A 23,396-nucleotide genomic window follows, 5' to 3' on the forward strand; every position below is an offset into this window, starting at 1 on the left:
ATTCACAAGTATTTTGTCTCCCTCTTTGTTTCTTCTCAACTTGTCGCATTTGAAACTTTGAAAATAAGGACAAAATAGTTTTTGTTTGTTTCTCTAATTATTTATTTGATGTTATGTACAGATGTATAATAATGATTTGTACTCGGCTTACATTATCATGCCAAGATCATAACTTGTGTGTAAAGTTTGATTTAAATATTTTATTTTTTGGGTTAAAAAAAAAAGGTGTTGTTTGAACAGAGATTTAATGCCTATGACTTCATGCGTGGGAATTGAGTAGATGCTGAGTCAGCATCAGGATCTGATATTCAACCAGAGTTCAAATTTCGGTGGCAACTCTGAAAACCGTTGAAATCACTTTACATCTCTAATCAGAGACATGTAATTAAAAAAGGGTTCTTTCGAACAGACTCCTCCACGTTTTTTTTTTTTTTACTTTGACATATCTGAATTTTCAGACTGATGGAACACCCCTAAGGACTGGCAATGATCTAATGTCTGAACTGATCTGATTCAGAAAACATTGAAAAATCAAAATTTCGAATTGGATTCTGATTGAAATATCAAATCCAATACGATTTCGGACGTACTCCAATCTGCTCTGGAAAAAATCTGATCTAGACATATTTTAATATTTTTTTATTATTCATAATTACATATAAATATATAGATAGAATTGGATAATCTGACTATCCCACATGGCAAACTCAATCGACTATCCTGACATGACATGTTTGAGAATCGTATATGTGTGTTCCTCCGGATACACAACAACACTTCCCCATAAAAAAAGTGTATCTCGAGGGAATTGTGTATCTCAAGGAGTGCAGATATATGATTCTTAAACTTAACATGTCGGGTAGTCGATTGAGTATGACACGTGGGGTAGTCAAATTATCACGACTCATATAGATAACTCGTTTTAATCTTGTAATTGAAAAATGCTCCTTTTAAATTTTATATATTTTAAATCTTTTGAACATTAATCATTTGAAAAAAAAAAAAGAAAAGAAAAAAGACATGAGTTCAAATCAGATTAGATTAAGGATGACATGAAGCAGGTAGTGGGATCAACTCTCCGTACAACTTTACCAACTTAGCTAAGTTGGCACCTTTTATCTTGATAACTAACCTACTAAGTAAAATGACGATCAAGAAACGAACCAACAAATAATAAAATCCATTATAATTGACCCAAATCGGGTAATAGATTTCGAATGCATAGTGGTGAAAGAATTCATTATGTAGAAAATTACGATAATATGTGCTAATAATCTTCTTTTAATTTATAAATTTAAGATAATATGTTGGTTAACTTTTATTTTCATTTTGATTGATGAAGAGAATTGTTTGAAAAAACAAGATACACGCCATCAGTTTGTCAAAGTTTGCAATAATTGCTTATTTACCAAATGTTGCTATCAAAACTTGTGAATGTCTACCCATATTTTTATTTTCGTAAAGGAAAATTGTATTGTACCGTCATTATTTAGGTTTTACATTTGGTCGGTAAATGATGACCAACGAATTAGAAGTGAACCCTATCATGATCAAAGCACTTTTGTTAGCATCACCATCATATAGACGTCGAGGAAGGATCTTCGATCCAATCACTCACAATGAATACAAGTTGAACACATATTTAAATTTATAGCCGTGTGTTAAAGCAACGCCAACTATCCTTTAAAACTCCAAATATAAAGGCTTTAGCAACCGAACCAAACTCCAACCATCATTTATTTTGAAGAAAGCATCTTTAAAATCACTATTCACTGCTTAATATTTGAAGGGGAGAGAAATTTTAAAACTCCACCTTTATCACTATTTGTATTTTCCAATAAATCCCACTGTGTTCCGTTTTTTTTTCATGTAACATGATTTAAATGCCATTTTTGTCTCTTACAAGTTTGAAAGTCTTTTCATTTAATAGTTTAAAAATCAAACCAAATCAATTAATCAATCAAGCTCAATGAAAATTTGTTACAAATTATGTTTGATTGTCTTTGACTATTTAATCTTTGTGAAAAAAATGATTTTAAACTCATCATCTTCAATTCTTGATATATTTGGCAAAGTCATTTAAATTGAATAACTTAAATTATTTACTTCAATTGATTTAAATTTGAAACAAAAATCATTTTGTGTGGATAACAAAATGTGTGATCGCCAAAACTGGAAAATTGTTCAGATTATAGATTATTATTGGGAAAAAAATCAAGTGATTTTGGCAAGCTGTGAAATATGAGTTTCGGTCTTTTTTTTTTTTTGACCTCCATAAAACTGGGATAAGGTGTGTAAGTTTGAAAATGTAGAGGTATCTCAAATACACACCAAAACCTAGAAGTGTAGTTCTAAATTTCTCTATTTATATTTAATTCATGTACCTAGTTTGCGAAGAAAATGAGCCTAACTTGGGGTCAACAAATCCAATCTGTGCATTGGGTTAGTTTTGGGCTAATCTTTTCTTTATCGACTTGAGTCCAATATGGCAATTCGTAAGTCGTAACCTGATCAATGCCCACATCAACATATGTGTATACACATACACAAACATATGCTAGTAGGACACATGTGTGACATGGAAGGAGACTCACTCTCACATCCAATACCTAGAAGTCTATGTAAATCACCAATCATTTTTATAGTTGGGATGAAAGTGAATCGTGAGATCAAGGCCTTATTTTAGAATGCGGTGTGTTTTATAGGTGCAATTCTATGGAAGCAAGTCTGTTCTGAGGCCCTTTTGTAGTTTTGTGTAGAAGTATGGTAATTGCAAAATTATTGTTTGGTGAGGGGGATTATTTGGGAAATAACTTGTTTGGATATGTGATTAATTATATTGAAAATTTTGATTTTTTTTAAATATAGAAAAAACCTATTTTTCAGGAGTTCAGTAACTTGGTGTTAACAGGGTTTGAACCCATGTCTTTGTATCATCACCTAAAGACTTTACCAACTAAGCTAGTTGGTACTTACGAATTTTTGATCTTTTTGGTCTCCAACTTATTCATGAAAAAAAAAAAAAAATTCCTAACCATTAAAACATGAAATCCAATGATCATGTTAAACGTAAATCTCGACATGTATATCTATGGCAAATCTCAACTATTGGATTTCATGATTTCACAAATGATATAACTCTTAAGTTCCATTGGATTCTTGCAAATGTTAGAAGTAGTAAATGAATTTGAGCTACTTCTCATCTTTGACCATTGTTGTCTTCATGTAAGAGAGTGGAAATCGCCTCAAATGTTTTTTTCTAAATGATAATTTGAATCCCAAAAATACATTTTAGTACAAAAAACAGAAGCGCTTTCCAGATGCATACCCAAACAGGTACTTAATCCACATGTGGTCAATGGATTGGTTTCTTCTTTGAAATTATAGAACTATCCTTAAGTGTGGGCTTGGATCAAACATGGACATTCATCCAGCCCATGGTTCTGTTTATGAATTATTATTTGCTGATACAATGGGCCCGTGGCCTACCCTACTTGCACCCCGAATAATAATCGTAGGACTATCAATAATGAGCCTTTGTCCAGCCCAAGAACATACTAAAAAAGTGAAACATCACACATTCTCAAGCCCACAAACCTCATATCACCTGGTCTACTTTTTGTGTCCTTGATAAACAGGCCCATGGGTTGAATCCAAGCCTATGGTGCAAAAACCTTGAATCGAGTATGATCTTTGGTCGGCTACATCGGCCACCCAAATGTGGCCCAATCATGCGACACGTGGACGTGGGAGATGAAACTACGAAGGGATGTTCTTAACGACCCTATTTGCTCTCACTGTTAGTGGGCATAAAAACCACTTTAGGCTTTTAGCTCGGCTTTTTCCCTCTAAAACCCTCACTGAACCGATTTAGATTCTCCTCCAAAACCTCCTTCGCCATTTCCCGCCATTTCCCCATTCTCGCAAACTACCTAACAAAAGAGTTGCACAAACCCTAATTTTAATGGCTATTTCTTCACAAAATGTACTTTAAACCTCTAATCAAGTTGCAGACTAATCATGGCTACCTCAGTGACCGTTGTTACTTCAGGAGACATTGATCAGATCATCTCCAAGCTCTCATCCGAGAAAGCTAAAGCGCGAGAAGTAAGTTAAAACAGTTAAAGCTCGAGACATCGATTCAAATTCGTTCATTTTTTATTTGATTTTGATGAATTTTTAGGAAGGAATAAAGTTGTTGCATAGCTGGTTAGAAGGAGAAAGATCAATCGAATTCTGTAAATTTCTCAGTAAAAACACCGCGAAACTCAAGCCTAATGAGATTCCTCATCGTAAGTTTGAATTCTACTTGATATATAATCCATTTTCGTAGATTTTGACTGCGATACATGTATTCAGAAAGAAATTTGAAGATTTGAATTGTTTTTTTTTTCTTTTCCAATCCGTTGTTTGGTTTCCACAGCCGAAACATGGCCATTTCTTCTTCAAGTGCTTACGGAATCGATAGCATTGGAAATATCTGCAAGCAAGAAGAAGCCACCAAAATTGATTTTCGCAAAAACTCTTCGAATTTTCATTCATCGAGCAGAAGATCCCAAATTTTCAGGTTGGTAATGTTTCAATGAAATTACCCAATAAAAGAAGCAGAAAAAAATAAAATAAAAATTACTGCATAGGATGAAAATTGGTTGTTGTGAGTTACAATTGTGGCATTTTCTCTTCCATTGTTATCTATCAGGTAAGATGTTGCTTCTGCTGTCCGTTGTAAGGTCATTTTTCAATCACATATGTGATGTCTTAAGGAATGTCCCAAGCTTCCAGTCCGAATATGGGATCATTCTTCGGAATCTTTTAGCAGTAAAAGATTATCGCTTTCATATGAGGAAGCGAGTCTATTGTGGTGAGTTATAATTTTGGAACACATTTGCAATTCATCTAGATATTACGTAACATTTTGTCACTGCTCATATTCCTTTTGTCTTCTTTGGTAGGTCTAGTACTTCTGTACATGAGCAAGATGAAAACAAGCTTGATGGGGAAGAATAGTGTTCAATCCAACACTAAAGAGGAAGTATTTCGCTGCATCATTACTTTCCATTCCTTATTGGAAAACCCTCCTGGAGACTTCCCTGATAATCTTCGAGATGACATTGTTGAGGGATTTGTTGCAATTTTCTCTAATATAAGGTGCAGTATAAACTAACCAGCTTGGATTCATTTCGTTCCTGTTGGCTTGTTGGTAATCCTATCATGATTTAAAATGTCGGATTGTATCGGTCGATACGTATTGGTATTGGTATTGATCAAGACCAATATGAAACATTGACCCCAGAACATTGAATGTTTCGGGTATATATTGGAATGTATCAGTTTTTTCATTAATCGAAACATTCAATTGATATGGTATTTTAAACCTTGTTTGTGGAATTCACTTATCATGCTTACATGCATTATGTACGTCATTGTTGTGAAAATTATCAGGGACGAGGGAAAGGTTGCACGCAAACTTATCGAGTGCATTAATTCATACTTGTTAAAGGATGGTCCAAATTTGGACTGTCAATCGATGGAAATCCATTCTGCTGTGCAGGAGTTCGTGTTCCGTTGTTGGCTCACAACCCATGATCGTGTGTTGAAGGTGTCTTAATTGAACATATCCATATTCTAATCTTACTGTTTATAGTAGCATTATTTACTCAAGATTTCTCTTTTGCAGGAATCACTTGTTCTTTATGCAAGGTTGCAACTAAAACTAATTAGAAGTGGTACTGATGGGAGTCATCTGGTTGAACCACTTCTTGATGTTGTTGGTAAGGAATTAGATCAAAGCAATTTTACAAGCACTGCTATTCTCTGGTGAGTGTCAGTGTCTTCTCAATTTTATCTCTTTGGAGTTACATGGTGTTGCTCTGACTGTTGGTTATGCGAATTGGTACTACATCCAGGAGTGACACAGTTAGGGATGATAAACTTGGAACCTTGACGAGTTCACAGTGTGGTTTGATGGAGCTTGCAGCCTCTGTTTTTTACTGGGTAGTTATTCCAACGACTAGTATCTAGTATTCAATTTTTCTGCTGCAAGTTGTGGACATTGTAATATGCCTTTTTGGTCTTATATTGTGTCACAAAGATCTTGAATATTTCTGTGGAATCTCATTCGTTTTCTTTATCTGGTTTGAATTGATAACACTTAAATTGTTTTGAGAAGATATCTTGCGAAGTTAGTTTATTTATTTATTTAATTAAATTTCCACAATTTTTTTTCTTCTATGGAAGTCTCTTGTAAATGTGATTTCGATGGGTTCTGAGGCAGTTATTTAATAAATCATTTTTTGTATTTATTGGTTTTATATTTTATTTTCACATTCTTTCTATCATTTCACGAGATTTTCCAATAATCATGGGGAAAGCATAAAAGTTGAAAATTGTAAAGATTTCTTTGGTTGGGAAGAATCCATTGGAGAGTTTTGAATCATGCAAATGGTTTTCCTTTTCTTAGGCTTGTGTTAAAACTACCAAAGCACCATCTTCAGAGAAACGATCTAGGAGGGAGGATGCTGCTTCCCGTCTGAAGCAGGGGCTCATGAAAGGAAAATGGTTATGGTGAGTTTTAAATTTAAATTATTTATATCGATCAAAAAAAAAAATTTAAATTATTTATGCACCTTATGTCCTTGATATTTCATTCACGAATCTTTGATAAGCATTTTGAACAACTTTTGTGAAAGGGGATTTATTATGTTAAACATAAGAAGGAGATGTAACAACTTTGATTCATTATATGGTTGGAGGTGGTGTAAACGGAGTTGAGTTGATATCCATTATCGTTGTTGCACAATCCTGTATCTGTAGGAAGATTAGAAGGAGCTTCCTTATTTGTATAACATGGATGTCCAAATAATTACCTGTTACCCATGAAAGATGATGTTCTTTTCATCCATGATTCCAATTCTTAGTTTGATTGAATTTGTTTTTTGACAAACAATGCGCTATTGACCCTGGATCATTGAGCATTGAATGGCACCACATCCCAAAGTTACATTGATCACATGAATATTTGGTGAGCCTACATACCAAAAGTCTGGCTGGATATAGGAAATTTTTTTGTCAGATAATGTACATAGACGTATAATTTCAGTGATAAAAAATTGGTATATGTGCATATTGCAAATGCATAATCAACGAAGGCTTGTGTATTTTACTTAGGAATTTCTCTAAACCACAATAATTTTCTATCAATTATTTGGGTCGTCTTTTTTTTTTCTTTCTTTTTGTTGTTGCAATAATATTCACTGTTGGTTGATAGGAGAAAATTATTTATATTCATCCTTGTTTGAATTGCTTTCGGCTGAAAAGATGAGAATGTGCCTCTGTACTGCCTGTAATTATTACATGCTTTCTTTTATGATATATTAGATTTTTTTTATCCTTTAGAAGAGTTCTATGTCAATATAACTTGGGATGCATACATTCATAACTCCGCCTCTAAATATTCTGTTTGACACACTCCTTTGCTGTTACTTTCACTGTGTGCTACAGGAATTGTGCCTTTTGTTTTCTTATCCACAACTACCACTCCCGAATCTGTAAAAATCTTCTCATCTACTGGTTTGAGGGCATATGCCAAAGCTTTGAGAGGTATTCTGCATGCCGTCATATATGTCCTAAATATTTCACCTACATGGCTACATGTATCCTCTTGGTATAATTTTCTTTAAAATATTCTAGATGTATGCATTTGAACACTCATATTTATTTTATATTCACTTTATGCTCGCACTTCCCCTAAATTTAGGTTTACAGCATTCAATCACATGTACCTAAATATGTATGCATGTGTATATTCACCCATATGAGGATATGATTATATTCATTCATACCAAATGCGTAGAAACAAAAAAATGCAAAGAAAAGAAAAGAAAAGAAAAGAAAAGAAGAGAAAAGAAGAGAAAAGAAGAGAAAAGAAGAGAAAAGAAAAAAGGTTTAAGTGTCACATATGCATGTGCAGGTGCCCCTGCTGCCTGTATGTATAGTGTAGTTGTCAATGCAGAAACGTATGGGATCTTGTAAATTCTTCAAAATTCAAATCATTGGATGACTCGTGGGTTGTCTATGCAGGATTTTGAATGGCGGGAATTCAGAACATGCTTATGATGGTTTGCTGTGGGTTTTGCGGTATGCTGTCAATTTCATCGTAAATAGTGTATTCTTGTTTATTAAGTAATTTATTTCACTAGTCTTTAGAGCAGTTGGTTGGTACCTTTTGTTTTAACCAAAAAGAATTTGTTTGGAAAAAAATATAAAAAAAATAAGGGAAACAAGATTCTATGTACATCTCTCACCTTATACAATCAATTTGTCTAATCTTTCCATGCTCATTGTATTGTTTGTTACTTATACACTTTTATGGAATCCACCTTGTAGAGTTACCTGTTTCCATTTTTTCCTCCACCAGGAGCCTGCAGGAACTCTCTTCTGTGCGTTTGCCTCTTGTTTCAGTGGTGGAGACTTCACCATGCTCCACGAATGAGGTATTGACTGTTTCTTAGTTGTTCTATTTTACTTGGTTTTTGGCAACGGTAATAGAGTTCCCAATATAAGAATTGTCTCTTTATAAGCCACTTTTTGCTAGGTAGCACGCTAGATCATTTTCATCTTTTAACATATGAGAGAAGATCATAGACCATCCTCCCCTACCCCATTCTTTAATATGATCAAGCAGATATGCTAATTGTCAATGGCTCACTGCCTACTATTCTCATCCTTTAATCTTTTAAATAAAATCATCTTTATTGATAAAAAAAAAAAACTATTCTCATCCTTTCCCTGTTGAATGACATCAGCCACGTCACTTTCCAACTTCAAGGTACTGGAAAATTGTGATCAAAGGCCTTGAAGGGAGAGCTCTTACTTCTGCCTCTCTAGAATCAATTGATTCAAGACTTCAGTAGGCTTGAATAGGTTTTAGTGAAAGCCCGAGCAGTATTTCTAAGTTCAACCCTATAGGGGTGGACCTAGGTTTCCCAGAGAGCTATCGTCCAATTTAACTTGGTTCAACTATTCCTTGGTCTAGTACATCTAATCTTCTATCTACCTTTCATCTATTGATTGAAAATGATGTTGGTTCAGTTATTAAGAACATGTGTCATCCTAGAATTCTTCTATTACAATAACTCAATCTACTAGAATTCTCCTCTAGTCACAATTTTGTGTTGCTATCCATTTCTAGACATTTTTTATAGGCCAATAGTTAAAAAATTGTGTTTAGTTTTGTTCTTAAAATCTCTTCTTGTTAATTTATCAGTCACAAATACAAACTAACATTTTTTTTTTGGATAACATTTACAGCTTGGTAGCGGTTGGCATACAATATGGAACTATTTGATTCACGGGCTACCTATATTCAGTAATGTGACTGCAGTTGTAAGTTTTCAGAGCCATCAATCTCAGTGCTTGATTGCTGATGCTAATTCCCTTTTAGCTGTTGTTTCAATCGCAACATTTTTTCATTCTCTTGAAGCATCGGTTTTAATCAGATTAGGTTACAAGTGGGTGTGAATCACAATCTCCTAAATCCATTAAAATTTGAGAATATGTGGATCCTTTAACACAACTTCAAGGATAGAGTGGGAGTAAGTACACTTCTGGCAAGATGGGGAAAAGATAAATGGCATTCTTACTGAAATAGAAATATGGGACTTTAAGGAAGAGGCATCTGGTCTGTCCATGGAGAAAAGAACATAAACAAATAACCTTGAAGTTGAATTTCAGAAATTGACTGTGATGAAGGAAATTAGTTGGTGACAGAAATAAATGGCGAGGATTGAGGTGGTTGAAGGAAGGGGACAATAATAAATTTTTTTCATAGAATGGCTATAGCTTCCATCAGATAAATAGCAGAATATCTCACATGAAAATTAATGGGGAAATATTAGACAATGAGGAAAAGATGAGGGAGGTGTGTTTGAATTTTAAGAATTTATTCTACGATCCCCTCATAACTTGCTGACCTTGGACAACCTTGCCATTGATTGCAATGTAGACAAACAATTGTGGTGGGAGAGACCTATCGATGAGGATGAGGTATACTACTCTATTGTTGGTATGAATGGGGATAAAATACCGAGTCATGATGAATTCTTGATGGAGTTTGTAATGGTCTGTTGGGATATCATTGACAAGGATCTGATGAAGGTGATAAAGACATTCAAGAGGGAGTTTTCCTTGACCGTAGTTCGGATACCACCTTGCATTGTTTCCTAAGAGGATTGGGATGAGACATTTTTGATTGTCATCCTGTTAGTTTTGTTGGGGCTACATACATGATCATATAAAAGGTTTTGACTAATAGACTGAGATGCCTATCTCTTCGGTGATTGGTCAAGAGCTAGGAGCCTTCATAAAAAAAACACAAATTTTAGACGGTGCTCCTGCTAATAAATGTATTGATTCGAGGCTCCAAGAAGAGGTGTCGAGGTTGGTGTGTAAGTTGGATCTTGACAAGGCATATGATCATGTAAATAGATAGTTCTTCAAATACATGGTGTTGATGATGTGGTTTGGTTAGAAGTGGATTGGGTGGATCTGAAGTTGTTATAATGACATCATTTTTATTATGGTGAATGGGAGTCTAGTTGGTTTCTTTTGAAGCTTGAGAAGATTGAAATAGAGAGACCCACTTTCCACTTCTCTTGTTTAATAATTTCATATAAGCACCAAGGGGAATTATCAGAGGGGCAGTGGAGAATGGGGATTTAGGGGATTCTGGAGTGAGGGTTGAGGGACCGAAGATCTCTCATTTATGTTTAGCAATGATACTTTGATCTTCCTCGATGCTTCCATAGACCATGTTAGATATTTTAGTGGTTTGTTATGTTCTTTTGAACTTGTCTCAGGTCTTCCAATTAACCTGTAGAAGACTAAGCTATGGGAGGTTGATCAATTCCCAATATCTACATCTTGACAGATATATTGGGTTGCAATCTAGATGCACTATCAACATTGTACTTGAATCTGCCCCTAGGAGTGCCATATAGATGTAAAGCGAAATAAGACATGGGATCCTGTCATTGAGAGGTTGTATGGACGATAAAGCTCATGGAAAAGTAAATATCTAACTAAATGGGGAAAATGTACCTTGATAAAAAGTTCTGTTGCTTGTATCTCAATTTGCTTTCTATTTACAATTCATAGAAGTGTAGAAAAGAGATTGGATAAGGTGATTCGGGATTTTCTTTGGTATGATAAGTTTGAAAATGCAAATTCCCCTTGGTTTAGTGGAAGGTAATCTGTAAACCCAAAGAGAAGGGTTCGGTATCTGAAAGTTCAAAGAAATGAGTGTGGTATTATTGAGAAAATGGTTGTGGAGATTCGGGGTGGAACATTGTTTTTTTGTGGAAAAAGGGCCATCAAAGCTAAGTTTGGGGAGAGACCCTTGGGTGGGAAAATGGATAGCAAGGTAGCTTTTTGAGTGCACAGAGTATGCAAAGTTGTTTATAAGATTATCCTCGAGTTCAGGAAAAATATATCATTTATAGTGGGGAAAGGCAATAAAACTCTGTTCTGGGTGGATAGTTGGTGTGGCACAATGGCACATCATTCATTCCTGACGGATTACTTCCCAAATCTGTACTCTATATTGTCTAAGAAACAACTATTGATCTATCGTGGGACTTTGGCTTTAGAAAAAATTTCAATGATTGAAAAATCCAGAAGTCCCTTTTGTTGCCAGTCTCATGGAGTAACTGTCTAATGTAACCATATCCCTGAGGGATGTGGATCATAATTTGGGCAAACACTAAGGACAACACATTTTTGGTTGAATGATTCTTTAAATCCATAGTGCAAGTCTCATGCCGTCATGGTTTTTAAACTCGGTATCACGTCTCATCTCGTTCAGCTCCGATACCGAGTTGACTCGGACGATACGTCTCGTCTCGTTCGACATTGAGACAATGGTTTTTAACCATTTAAAAAATCTGAAAAAATCTGAAAAAATTCAGAAATAATTCCTATTAAAAAATGAACCCAAAAAAATATATAATTAAAAATAAATCGATTTGGGGGTGAAAGAATAGAGGGTTGAGGCTTTAACTCATTTTTCTCGATTAACTCGGACGAGATTTTGAAAATCTTGTCCGATATGTCCCGTTTAACTCGCAAGTTAATCATTTTCTGCGCTGTCTTGTTTGTATGGCCCGAGATATTAGAAAATATCGTTTGAGATGACTCGTTTATCTCACGATACGTGGTCGTGTTGTCTCAAAATTCCTTGTGAGTTGGTCTCGTTCAGCTCCGATACCGAGTTAACTTGGGTGATACGTTTCGGTCTCGGACGAATTTAAAAACCATGCATGCCGGTGGCTGCCATTTGGAGCAAAAAAAAAAATCCATTTGATAGCCTTTTTCATTTGGTCAGCTAGTACTAACAAAATCCTAACTCTTGATAATAGAAAGAGTTGTGACATAGTGTCAATTAACTTTTGTTCCATGTTCAAGGCATTTGAGGAGTGTAAATCTTATCCTAATCCATTATGACGTTGAGAGTATGTCATATGCTTTCCATTCGTCTATTTATTTCATTGCTTTGGATGTGTCCTCCATCAGTCTGATATCTTTTTGAAGACTACTTGAGAAAGAGTTTGGAAAAAAGGGGTGCAGTTTTTGATGTGACACGTGCAAGTGTTATATAAATTCTTAAATATCTACTTTCCTTCTTTACTAGATAATTCATGTATGCATTTATAAAACATTGGGTTTTATTAAGAAAATGAACTATTACAATGAGGGGAGGAGATTTCCCTATTAGAAGAAAACTTAAAACGAAAAAGAATAGAGGGCAAGAACCACAGCCCAGAAAAAGAGAAGTGATTGTCAGTCTAAATTAAGGAGATTGAGTTGTTGACAAGCACACTGACTTTCACCTATCTGAACTCTGCCATTGATACCATTCTATAAGATACTGTGTTTGCTTATCATGCCAATTTTGTGATTTTCCCTCAAAACCTTTGCTTGTCACTTTTTTTTAATATACCTTTTCATTATGGAAAAAAAGGATCCCAGAAGTTCTTATCTGTGTGATTAATTCGTTTGTTATGGGTGCATTTCAACTGTTAATTGAAATGTTCATTTTTTGGTGTCTAAGGTGAATCTAGCTGTTATATCTGCTGAGAAAGGAAAAGATCAAATAGGAAGATTGGTCTCACTAGTTTCTTACTTTAATTGCCAAAAAATATGTTTTTCTTAGCATTTCATTGCTCAGGTTTTGCTTTTCCAATTTCAGTTTAGTTTGTCACTGTTACCACCCTATAATATGTCACTATATGCACATTATTCCATCAGTTTGGCTGTTCTTATTTTTTGGTAAGTACAGGAATTTTTTAGGATTTGGCTTTGGATAGAGTTGAATGGAGGATCATAATTTATTTATCTGACCCCAAATCTTTGGGATAAGGCTTTGTTGTTGTATATAATTTATTAGAAAGAGGAAACAAAGTACAAATGAGCTGAGGATATCTACCAGCGATCAAGGATGTACTTTATTTCCAGTGTGGCATTTCTCTTTAACATGAGATGCATGTTGTTTTCCATGTATCTTTTCTTTTCTTTTTTGCTATTTTGGGAGGTAATTTTACTCTAAGCTACTGTTCTAGCATGTTACATTGTTTACTGTGGTACAGGCAGATGCTGCTTTGACACTTCTTGGAAACATTATTTCAAATGTAAGTTTTTGACCTTCTATGAGTTGGTCTTTTCTTGCTGTACTTGAGGATTCTTCACCTTCACATAGAAAGTCTCAGATCTTATAATAATATGAACAAACATCAGCATATGGGTCCTTTCATACCTTAAAAGTTCTAATGTCAACTTTCATCTTTCAGGATTTAATCGACATACCTTTTGTATCTCAAGATGTATGGGACCTCCGATTATTTAAGCATATGCCGTCAGTGTAAGTGCTTGACTTGGAGGATACCATACCAAAATTGCATAATGATGTTATGTGATGCACAATTTTTCATTCCCATCGTCTTCTACTCCTAGAAAATAATCAAGGAAAAGTTGTCAAGCTTCCAAACATACAATTTCACTGAAATGTTATCTAGTAAAAAGATGTTAGACATAGGGAAAAGTAGACCTGTGATGAGACGAGCTAAAGCATATGGGCTTCAAAGACAATCTCTTTCATTGTCCCATGGTAAAACCAACGAAGAAAGAGGAGTGGCGGTGGTAGGCTTTTGATTTTTGATGAGGATGAGGACCTAAAAGAGAGGGATGGGATCTACTCCATTAAAGAAAGCTGTCCCCAAAGAGTCCCTGGGAATGAAGCTATTTATGTCGGTCGGTGTCGACCGGGAGTCAAGCAATCGCTTCTGGGTCCCCATAGCCGATGTAGTTTATTAAGCATAAAACGGTACCCGGGAATAAAGTTGAGAACATCTGGAAAGTCTAAATGAATGAATTGAGCTGCTATTGCGGTAAGGAAAGAGAATTAAGAATTTCTTTCGACATCGACCTCAGTATTCAGTTGAGAAGGAACTCCTATAGGGAGGGGTAATATGTAGGAAAACTTATGTAGGACAACTTAGAATTGTTCGATTCTAAGGATGTTCTACTTGGGAAGGGTGGTGGAAAGGCTAATTAGAAGGTGATGAAGAAGAAAGAAAAATTATTGAAAGGTTTCTTTTTAAGAAAAAGTTTCCAAAATCTCAAATGACTATATGTTGAAAATATAAAAAACAAAGTTTTGCAATTACGATATGCAATTAGGGTTTGAGGAAGGTTTTGGGTATTTGGTTGGGGTTAGGTAATAGAGTATAGGGTAGATTTGGGGAACAAATTAATGATATAGGTGTTTGTTGTTCTGATAGGATTTGATGGGGATTAGAGGATTCTTGATGGATTGAAGAATCGAGAGTTCAAGATTTCTTGAAAATAAGAAAACATAAAAAAGATAGGAAAGATATAAGATTTGATGAAGAAGAAGATGAAAGAGAAGAAAATATATGATACCTTGGTCTCATACGATAATCCAATCATTGGAGAAATCTCAAAAAAGAGTTGTAAAATTTCTTTTATTCCATTAAATTATTAAAACCCTGTTACAATGCCTTATATGTAGGCTCTCTCATATGACTCAAAATCTTAATCCTAAAATTACATAACGATTGATGCTTTTGACCTTGAGAGGTGAATCTCGTGTAAAATTGATATCCCATCAGTATTTTGGCCATAACTTTTCAAAACTTGTTGGAATTGCGAAATGGAACAAAAATTGACCCAATTGAACAAGTTTTGAGGCCTGAAGAAAAATGACATGAATAGTACCTAAACTCATATATGACTTCTAAAAAAATTAAAAAATATCTAAAAATAAAATTATATAATCTAGAACAAATCTCAATAAAATAAAAGGGATAAAAAATAACTCCAGACCCAAACAAGCTACAACCTAAATAATTAGAAAATTTCTGTTGGAACCAGTTATTGTTGGCTTGATTTGCATTCCGCATTAAGAACAACTATGAGGCTTGGTAGTGTCCTCCAATTAAAAAAGGAGAATGTTAAAAGAACCACACAGGAACATTTGAAAGGTCAGGAAAAGTAAATTGTCCAGTACTATATGTTTGTTCATATGTAACAATCAATAGTAGTTCTTTTTAGCATTAATAATTACCATTTTAATTTCTAGATTTTCAATTATTGTATAATATTTTCTTTGTATATATGCTTAATTTAATTAATCTTTTGAAGCCTCCTTGAACCTTGTTGACTTAACTGTATAGAGAAGGCAAGAGTAGCTGATTATTATTATTCTTATTATTTGCTATATGATTTCATGTTGTGGCCCCTCCCCAGGTTTGCTTTAAACTTCATCGTGTGCTATTTTACAAGAAAAGGTTCTCAGGTACGTGACTTACTGTTATGTTATATTGGTCAGGACTGTGTCTTTTAGGAATAGAAGCATTCATCTATCTACCTATCCGTGTTTTCCATTTTTTATTGGATACATTTTTTTCGGAGAATGTGACATTGATCACATCTTTATTTTATCTAGGCTTAGATTCTCATGCTTTGACAGGGATGGGCCTTTTTTTTCTTTTTTTTAATACAGTTTTTTCCTTATTGTGGTGTCTTTCATCTTTAATCATCTGATCACATCTTTGACATCTTTTCCAATGCAATTTTCTTTCAATGCTTCTGTTCTCTTTGGATGTCCTGAAATACATTTTGAAAACTTTGGCAGTACATGGCTAATATCAATTTGCTGCTTTGTTATATATACTTATGTAGGGTGACCTTCGAGACATTTTACATCTCAGGCAAAATCTTTTAAGAGCAGCTTTGGGATTACTAAATTGGAAGGTTGGTTGCTTCAAAATCTTTTGGATTTGCTTTGTATAATTTTACATGATTGTTATAGTTTTTTGTTATTTCTTGTATTATTTAAAAACAACTGATTTTTGTGAATGTCGAATTTATGAAATTTCATTTTCCAAAGTCAAATATGATATATATTGTATAAGGGAACTTGTGAAGGGAGTGGTTATTATCTTTTGACCTATCCTGAGAAGCTCTCGCAATGTAGCGAATTCATAGATAAAATGTTTTCCATAGGGATCCTTTATTCATTGGGAAAATTTTCTGTAAAGTCTGTATCTTTTCTAATGTAATATTAACAGAAGTCACCACTAATTATAAAAAAATTCTTTTCCATCATCATTCAAACTATAGATTGGATTTCCATCATCACGACACACGATGCACCTTTCTCTATTTTCTCCTTTTTTTCTCTTCTTTTATTCTTTAACCCTACTTTTCCACTGTACTGGGAAGATTTCTGTACCAAAAGTGGACCTGATTGGCTCCGCATACCTGATCTATTTCATTCTTTTGGATGATCATCACTAACGGTCCTCAGAAAATAAAAGAAAGTGTATATATCTGATGGTCCAATACCCTTTCTTTCGTGTAGGCTCTAGGAGTAGACCTTCTATATATATATATTATAAAAGCACTTTCCAATACATATATTATTTTATTTATGAGGGACCAATTATGTGCTGTACATTTAGCATTAATTTTTCATAATTACAGTTTTTTGGGGATTGCATGAGGTGATGGCAGGGTTTTCATAATTGCATAATTGTTATGCATACTGATATGTTCTCCATATCCAATAAAAAAAATGCAGATTCAGCTTTACTACTTGACCACTGTGAGGTAACCTGATTTGCTACTTGCAGATGAAAGAATGCTTGCGTTTCTTCTTATCAAGTGCCGTATGCAAAAAATGCTAGCTTTTCTTCCTCTCTAAGGGTCATATTTATTTCTGTTTTCTTCGTCTTGCTCACTTCTGGAACTTTATTGCCTTTGCAATTTGCCGTCTTTTCTAATTTGAAAATCCATCTTAATGCCTCTTCAAGATTTGGGGCTACGTTGCAATTTTTATAAACAAGATTTTTTTTTCTTATATAGGAATCTTTTGTGCTGAACGAAAGTGTGATCACCATGTTGCCGGCAGCTATGTTTTCTCTTTGTGCTGGTTGTGCTCCATTTCCACATTGTTTCAAGGGACTGTCCATGTCACACACTTATATTGATGTTGCTGAAGCTGTAGAGGACCTGGTTAAGGTATGTTTAAAAAAGTTGCACTTACTGTCAGCATTTTACTTTGGATTTTCATACTGGCAAGGTTGAATTTGGCTGATCCACTTGACTGTGATTGCAGGCGGATAAACACAACAGTGAACTTCTATATGAGCTTTTTGAATGTTCTGTGGAAGTCGTAGCTAAAATTGAGCCTGGTTCTTGTGTAGAGGTGCTAGTGGTCCCTAATATTGGAAATAATGTTTCTTTAGTTGCTTATTTTAATTCTATGTAAGGGCATTTATGTCTATTTACATTTTAGGTTATATATATATATATATATATATATATATCTATTAAGCTCTCATTAATGAGACTTGAGAATCGCTTTCTAAAATTCTTCTTGGTATCAGAGCTATAGAGGATGTCCCAAATTCTCTTTGGGTTCTTCTCTTCGATTCCTCTTGGGACCTTGAATTCATTCTCTTCTCCTTTATTCCCAACATTTCTGGATCTTGAGACCTAATAACCTAGTTGAAGCTTCGTTAAAAGGTCTCCTCCTTCGGGGGCTTTTTTTATTTTCCTGATTCATACTCCTTTATCGCATGTTGCGATAGGATTCTTTTCTTAGTTTCTTCACATGCTGCAATTCTGCATTGTGCATTTTTCTACCCTTTGATAGGGTCCTTTTTCTACCCTTGCTGTCTTACAGAATTTTTTGGGGACCTACAACAGTCACAAGGTGCTGTATAGATTGGTGTGGCTGCTGGGATATAGGAGAGTGACATTCTAGACTTGCGGCAACAACAAATTGCTGTTTGTGTGTCCTATAACAGCAAATGTATTTTGGTTCTCTGGACCTGCAGCAACAATAAAAGTGCTGTGTGGGTGCCCTACGACTTCAAGAGCAACAACAAACTTCTTTTTTGGACATGCGACAACAACACATTGCTGTTTTTGTAATCTAAAACAACAGTAGTAACAGGAGTTTGGTCCTCTAGACCTGTGACAAAAGCTGAAGTGCTGTGTGTGTGCCCTATGACGGTAGTAGCAACAACAGATTTTATTTTTTGAACCTATGACAACAACATATTGCTGTATTTGTGATCTACGACAGCAGTAGCTCGTTGTACAGGTGCCTGCGATAGTAACTGGGGGCTACGTGAAGCTTTGTGACCACAACCAACCTATTTGGGTGACCTACGACAGCAACAGACTCTGTTTCTGACCCATGACAACATACTATAGCAACAAGGAAGCTTTTTTTTTTCTTTGTGTCTGGGACAATAGTGACCTCCCTTCAAATCAAAATTTAGATCACTTTATTCGCAAAAAAAACAATGACGTCGCATCAAGAGACCAATGACTCCAACATTAGTCTTGGAGTAAATCTGTCAGCCCAACGCATTACTGTACCCTATTAGATGGTAGGAACTTTCAGTCTTGGTCTCGGTCAGTTAGACTTAATTTAGGGAGTAGAGGAAAATCTGGATGGTTTGGGGCACCATTAATAAGCCATCTCTTATTGATCCAAAAATTGAACAATGGGAAATTGACAATTGCATTATCCTTGGATGGATTTTTAACTCCATGGAGCAGTGCATCTACATCATGTTCATGTATCATGAGATAGTCTCTTCGTTGTGGTTAGCCCTCACTTAGACATATGCGCATACTTGGAATGATTTGAAGATCTACGAACTGTATCGAGACATCGCCCAGACTACCCAAGGGACTCAAAGTGTAGCTAATTATTTTACATTCCTTCAGTCTTGCTGGGAAGAACTCTCTCACTATGAGTCTATGTCTGAGTTGTCTGCAGAGGCAGTTAGGTATGTGGTTACACGGATTACCAGACATCAGACATACCAGTTTCTCATGGGTTTTTGTCCAGAGTTCAAGGCACTTTGGACTTAGATCCTTAACACCACACCTTTACCCTCTTTATTCGAGACATTTGCGATTATCGATAGTGATGAGCGTCGTCGTGTAGTTCCTTCTCAGACTCAGGTCCCTGGGATTATTTCTGCTCCAGCTACAGATTAGATGGCTTTAGTAGCCAATTCGAGATTTTCTGACTTTCGTCCTCAGGGATCTGGTAGTTGAGGTCGTGGAGGCTGTGGCCTTGGTAGAGGGAGTAGCCTTACTTACAGCCATTGTGGGAAGATTGACCATGAAAATGCCAGCTGCTTTCAACTCTATCCCCATTTGTTGTGATCTTTTTCGGGACAATCTGTTTCCCATACTACAGCTGTGAAGTCATCATCAGTTCCTCCTATTGATACTCCTGCTTCCCCTGACACTATTGATTTACAACAACTTCAGACCTAAATTGCTGTTATTGTACGGGATCAGATCCATGCTCATACTCACTCATCCTCGACTGGTATCAGTTACTACGTCTCCAGATACATCTTTTGTATTTCATGTTACTCAGTGTAGCTCTGCTCTTCTGACTTGGGTAATTGATTCAGGTGCCTCTGATCATATGATCAGTGAATCTAGTCATTTTACTTCTTCTATATTTTCTGCTACTCATAAAGAGGTTTGACTTGCTGATAGGTTCCTTACTCTTATCCACAGGAAGGGTACCATCCCCTTATCTTTTGATTTTTCTCGACTCTGGACTTAATGTTCCTAATCTATCTCTTAACCTTTTGTCTGTGAGTAGTATTACCAGATCTCTAAACTGCTCCGTAACCTTTATTTCTAGTCACTATATTTTTCAGGACTCGACTTCGAGGAGGATTTTTGATAAGGGGTTTGAGAGAGATGGGTTGTACCTGTTTGGATCCCAACCTACTACTGTTCCAGCTTCTATGTTTCTACTCTCTGAGAGCTATATTTTTTCTTCTCAAACTTTAGATTTATTGCATGCTCGCTTAGTACATGCCAATTTTTAGCACTTATGCTCTTTATTTCCTATTTTAAAAATTTCTTGTAGTGGACACAAATTCCAGTGCTCTGTGTGTGAGCTTTCTAAACACACATGTATTTCTTATATTCCTCGCATATATTGATTTAATAAATTATTTGATTTAGTTCATTCTGATGTATGGGGGCATTCCCCTATTATTGCTTTTAATGGTCATAGATTTTATGTTACATTTATTGATGACTATTCTCGTTGTACTTGGGTTTACTTGATGCGTTCTCGTTCTAAGGTGCTCCACATTTTTGTTAATTTCCTTAAAATGATTCAGATCCAATACAACATCACAGTTAAATCTCTTAGGTCTGATAATAGAGGGGAATACATTTCTGATGGGATTCGATCCCACCTTCATGAGCGTGGTATACTTCATCAGTTGACTTGTCCCTACATTCCTGAATAAAATGGAGTTGCAGAATGCAAGAATTGTCACCTTATGAACATTGTCTGTTGTCTTTTTCGAGGTATGCATGTTCCCAAGTTATATTGGAATATGACAGTCCTTACTGCGGCCTTTCTCTTTAACCGCGTTTCGAGTTGCACCTTAGGCGGACAAGTGCCTTTTCATGTTCTTTGACCTGATAACACTCTTTTCCCCATTACACCCAAAGTCTTGGATGTACTTGTTTTGTTTAGGACAGGACTCCTCTACGAAATTAGATGACAAAGTCATTTGTTGTATTTTCTTGGGATACTCATCTATGTCAAAGGGGTATCACTGTTATGATCATCTTTTTCATCGTGTAATTTATTCTTTGGATGTTATATTTTTTGAAAATGTTTCTCTTTTTTCGCACTACATCATATTTGCAGGATCCTTCTTCTATAGTGCTATCCTTTTCAGTTTTCTCTCCACCTTCATCTCCTTTGTAAGACTCTTCTCCTTTGTAAAATCCATCTTTATCTTTGCTGCCTCTTAAGGTCTATTCTCATTGTCCTCACCCCTCTCCAGGCTTGCCAACCTCTTCCTTGGACTTAGATATACCCTCTTCTACTCTTACACCTATTCCTTCTATTTCTGATTCTCACTTGCCTATTGCACTTCACAAAGGTAAGCGAGGGTGTGTTACTGACCATCCTATTGCCTAGTTTGTTTCCTATGAGGGACTTTCTCCTTCTTATCAAGCCTACCTTGCTGCTGTTGATTCTGTTCAAGTTCCCCAGTTTGTATCAGAGGCTTTGTGAGATCCTAAGTAGATTGGAGCCATAATTGCTGAGATGGATGTTTTGTAAAAGAATCACACCTAAGAGCTTGTTCATCTTCCTTCTAGGGAACAGACTGTTGGTTATAAATGGGTTTTCACTGTCAACTATCTCATGGATAACACTATTGATCGATACAAGGCCCGCCTAGTCGTTAAGGGATTTACACCGACTCTAGGAAATGATTTTGGTGCTACATTTGCCCCTGTAGCTAAATTTTCTACAGTCCGCTTCCTCATCTCTTTAGTTGTTTGTCATTCTTGGCCTCTTTACTAGCTTGATGTGAAGAATGCTTTTCTGAATGGGGATCTGACTGAGGTTATTCATATGGACCCCCCTCCCAGATTTCGTCTTCAGGGGGAGTATTATGACAAAGTATGTTGCCTTATTAAATCTCTATATGATCTGAAGCAGTTTCCATGAGCCTGGTTTCAACATTTTTCTAAGGTCATTTTATCTATGGAGATTTCTAGATGCCATTCAGATCATACTTGTTTTATTCGTCGAGGAGTGAATGGTCGTTGCACTATTGTATTGGTATATGTAGATGATATAATAGTAACTAGAGGTGATGCACAGTGGATTGATAGGATTAAGATGATATTTGGTCGTGTGTTTGAGGTTAAGGATTTGGGTTCCCTTAAGTACTTCTTGGGGATAGAAGTGGCCTGTTCTCGCCGTGGTATTTCTCTATCTCAGTACAAATACACATTGGATTTCCTTCAAGACACTAGTATGCTTAGTTGTTGTCTTGCCTTCTCCCCTATGGATCAGAATCATCGTCTTCATGCTGAAGCTGGTGATTTATTATCTGATCCTTCTTATTAGGGATTTATAGGCCTCTTGATTTATCTGACTAACACAAGACCGGATTTGATCTTTGCGGTTAGTATGGTCAGTCAATTCATGCATGCCCCACGCACTTCTTATCTTGATGCAGTTTATCATATTCTTTACTACTTAAAGTCTCGTCCTGGTCTTGAATTTTTCTACGCCTCCACTGTTCAACCACATTTGTCCTGCTTCACTGATGTTGATTATGCTGGTTCTCTTACAGATAGGAAATCTACCTTTGGGTTATGTACTTTCCATAGTAATAACCTGATCTCATGGAAAAGTAAGAAACAAGGTGTGGTTTCCCGCTCTTCTGCTAAAGTTGATTATCGTACTATGGCCCTTGACATTTGCGAGCTTATTTGGATTAGATTTTTGTTGATGGAGTTAGGTTTTCCGGTCTCTAGACCTTCTACTTTGTTTTGCAATAACAAGTCTGCCATCATGCTTGCTTCTGACTCAGTCCTTCATGAGAGAACCAAGCATATAGAGGTTGATGTTCACTTTCTCAGGGAGAAAGTTCGTTCTGATACTCTACAAACAGTTTTTGTATCTTCTTCAAAACAACTTGCTGATATGCTTATGAAGTTTGTTGGTCCTTCTGTCACTAACTCTCATCTTGTCAAGTTGGGTCTAGTTGATATATTTGGCCTAGCTTGAGAGGCAGTATTGGAAATGTAGTTTCTTTAGATGCTTATTTTAATTCTATGTAAGGGCATTTATGTCTATTCAAACTATGTAAGGGCATTTATGTCTATTCACATTTTAGGTTATATATATATATATATATATATCAAGCTCTCGTTAATGAGACTTGAGAATCACTTTCTAAAATTCTTCTCCTAATACATTTATACACATGGTTCAAAGTATTGTG

The 23,396-nt window shown here is 35.6% G+C and overlaps 1 protein-coding gene across 4 annotated transcripts in view; it reads left to right on the plus strand.

Annotated features, from left to right (window-relative positions):
• The first annotated feature begins 3,809 nt into the window (after nucleotides 1–3,809).
• ATM (Serine/Threonine-kinase ATM-like protein) overlaps nucleotides 3,810–23,396 on the plus strand; it is a 74,456-nt gene continuing 54,869 nt past the window's right edge. For 2 of the 4 annotated variants that reach the window (XR_015180055.1, XR_015180056.1), the window contains exons 1-19: nucleotides 3,810–4,107; nucleotides 4,184–4,292; nucleotides 4,424–4,567; nucleotides 4,700–4,861; nucleotides 4,953–5,148; nucleotides 5,443–5,599; nucleotides 5,678–5,817; nucleotides 5,907–5,994; nucleotides 6,461–6,564; nucleotides 7,501–7,599; nucleotides 8,080–8,136; nucleotides 8,417–8,492; nucleotides 9,310–9,384; nucleotides 13,641–13,682; nucleotides 13,842–13,912; nucleotides 15,820–15,868; nucleotides 16,255–16,326; nucleotides 17,440–17,595; nucleotides 17,693–17,782. Coding sequence is in view for 1 of the 4 variants with exons in the window: in XM_086448182.1 (XP_086304308.1) it covers nucleotides 4,021–4,107; nucleotides 4,184–4,292; nucleotides 4,424–4,567; nucleotides 4,700–4,861; nucleotides 4,953–5,148; nucleotides 5,443–5,599; nucleotides 5,678–5,817; nucleotides 5,907–5,994; nucleotides 6,461–6,564; nucleotides 7,501–7,599; nucleotides 8,080–8,136; nucleotides 8,417–8,492; nucleotides 9,310–9,384; nucleotides 13,641–13,682; nucleotides 13,842–13,912; nucleotides 15,820–15,868; nucleotides 16,255–16,326; nucleotides 17,440–17,595; nucleotides 17,693–17,782 (1,974 nt within the window). In the remaining 3 variants the exon portion in view is untranslated. The remainder of the gene's footprint in view (nucleotides 4,108–4,183; nucleotides 4,293–4,423; nucleotides 4,568–4,699; nucleotides 4,862–4,952; nucleotides 5,149–5,442; nucleotides 5,600–5,677; nucleotides 5,818–5,906; nucleotides 5,995–6,460; nucleotides 6,565–7,500; nucleotides 7,600–8,079; nucleotides 8,137–8,416; nucleotides 8,493–9,309; nucleotides 9,385–13,640; nucleotides 13,683–13,841; nucleotides 13,913–15,819; nucleotides 15,869–16,254; nucleotides 16,327–17,439; nucleotides 17,596–17,692; nucleotides 17,783–23,396) is intronic. The other 2 variants (XR_015180057.1, XM_086448182.1) reach the window with 2 other exon arrangements.

Source organism: Akebia trifoliata, chromosome 7 (genome assembly GCF_017979445.1).
Source record: "Akebia trifoliata isolate Shusen 1 chromosome 7, ASM1797944v1, whole genome shotgun sequence".
Lineage (NCBI taxonomy): Eukaryota > Viridiplantae > Streptophyta > Magnoliopsida > Ranunculales > Lardizabalaceae > Akebia > Akebia trifoliata.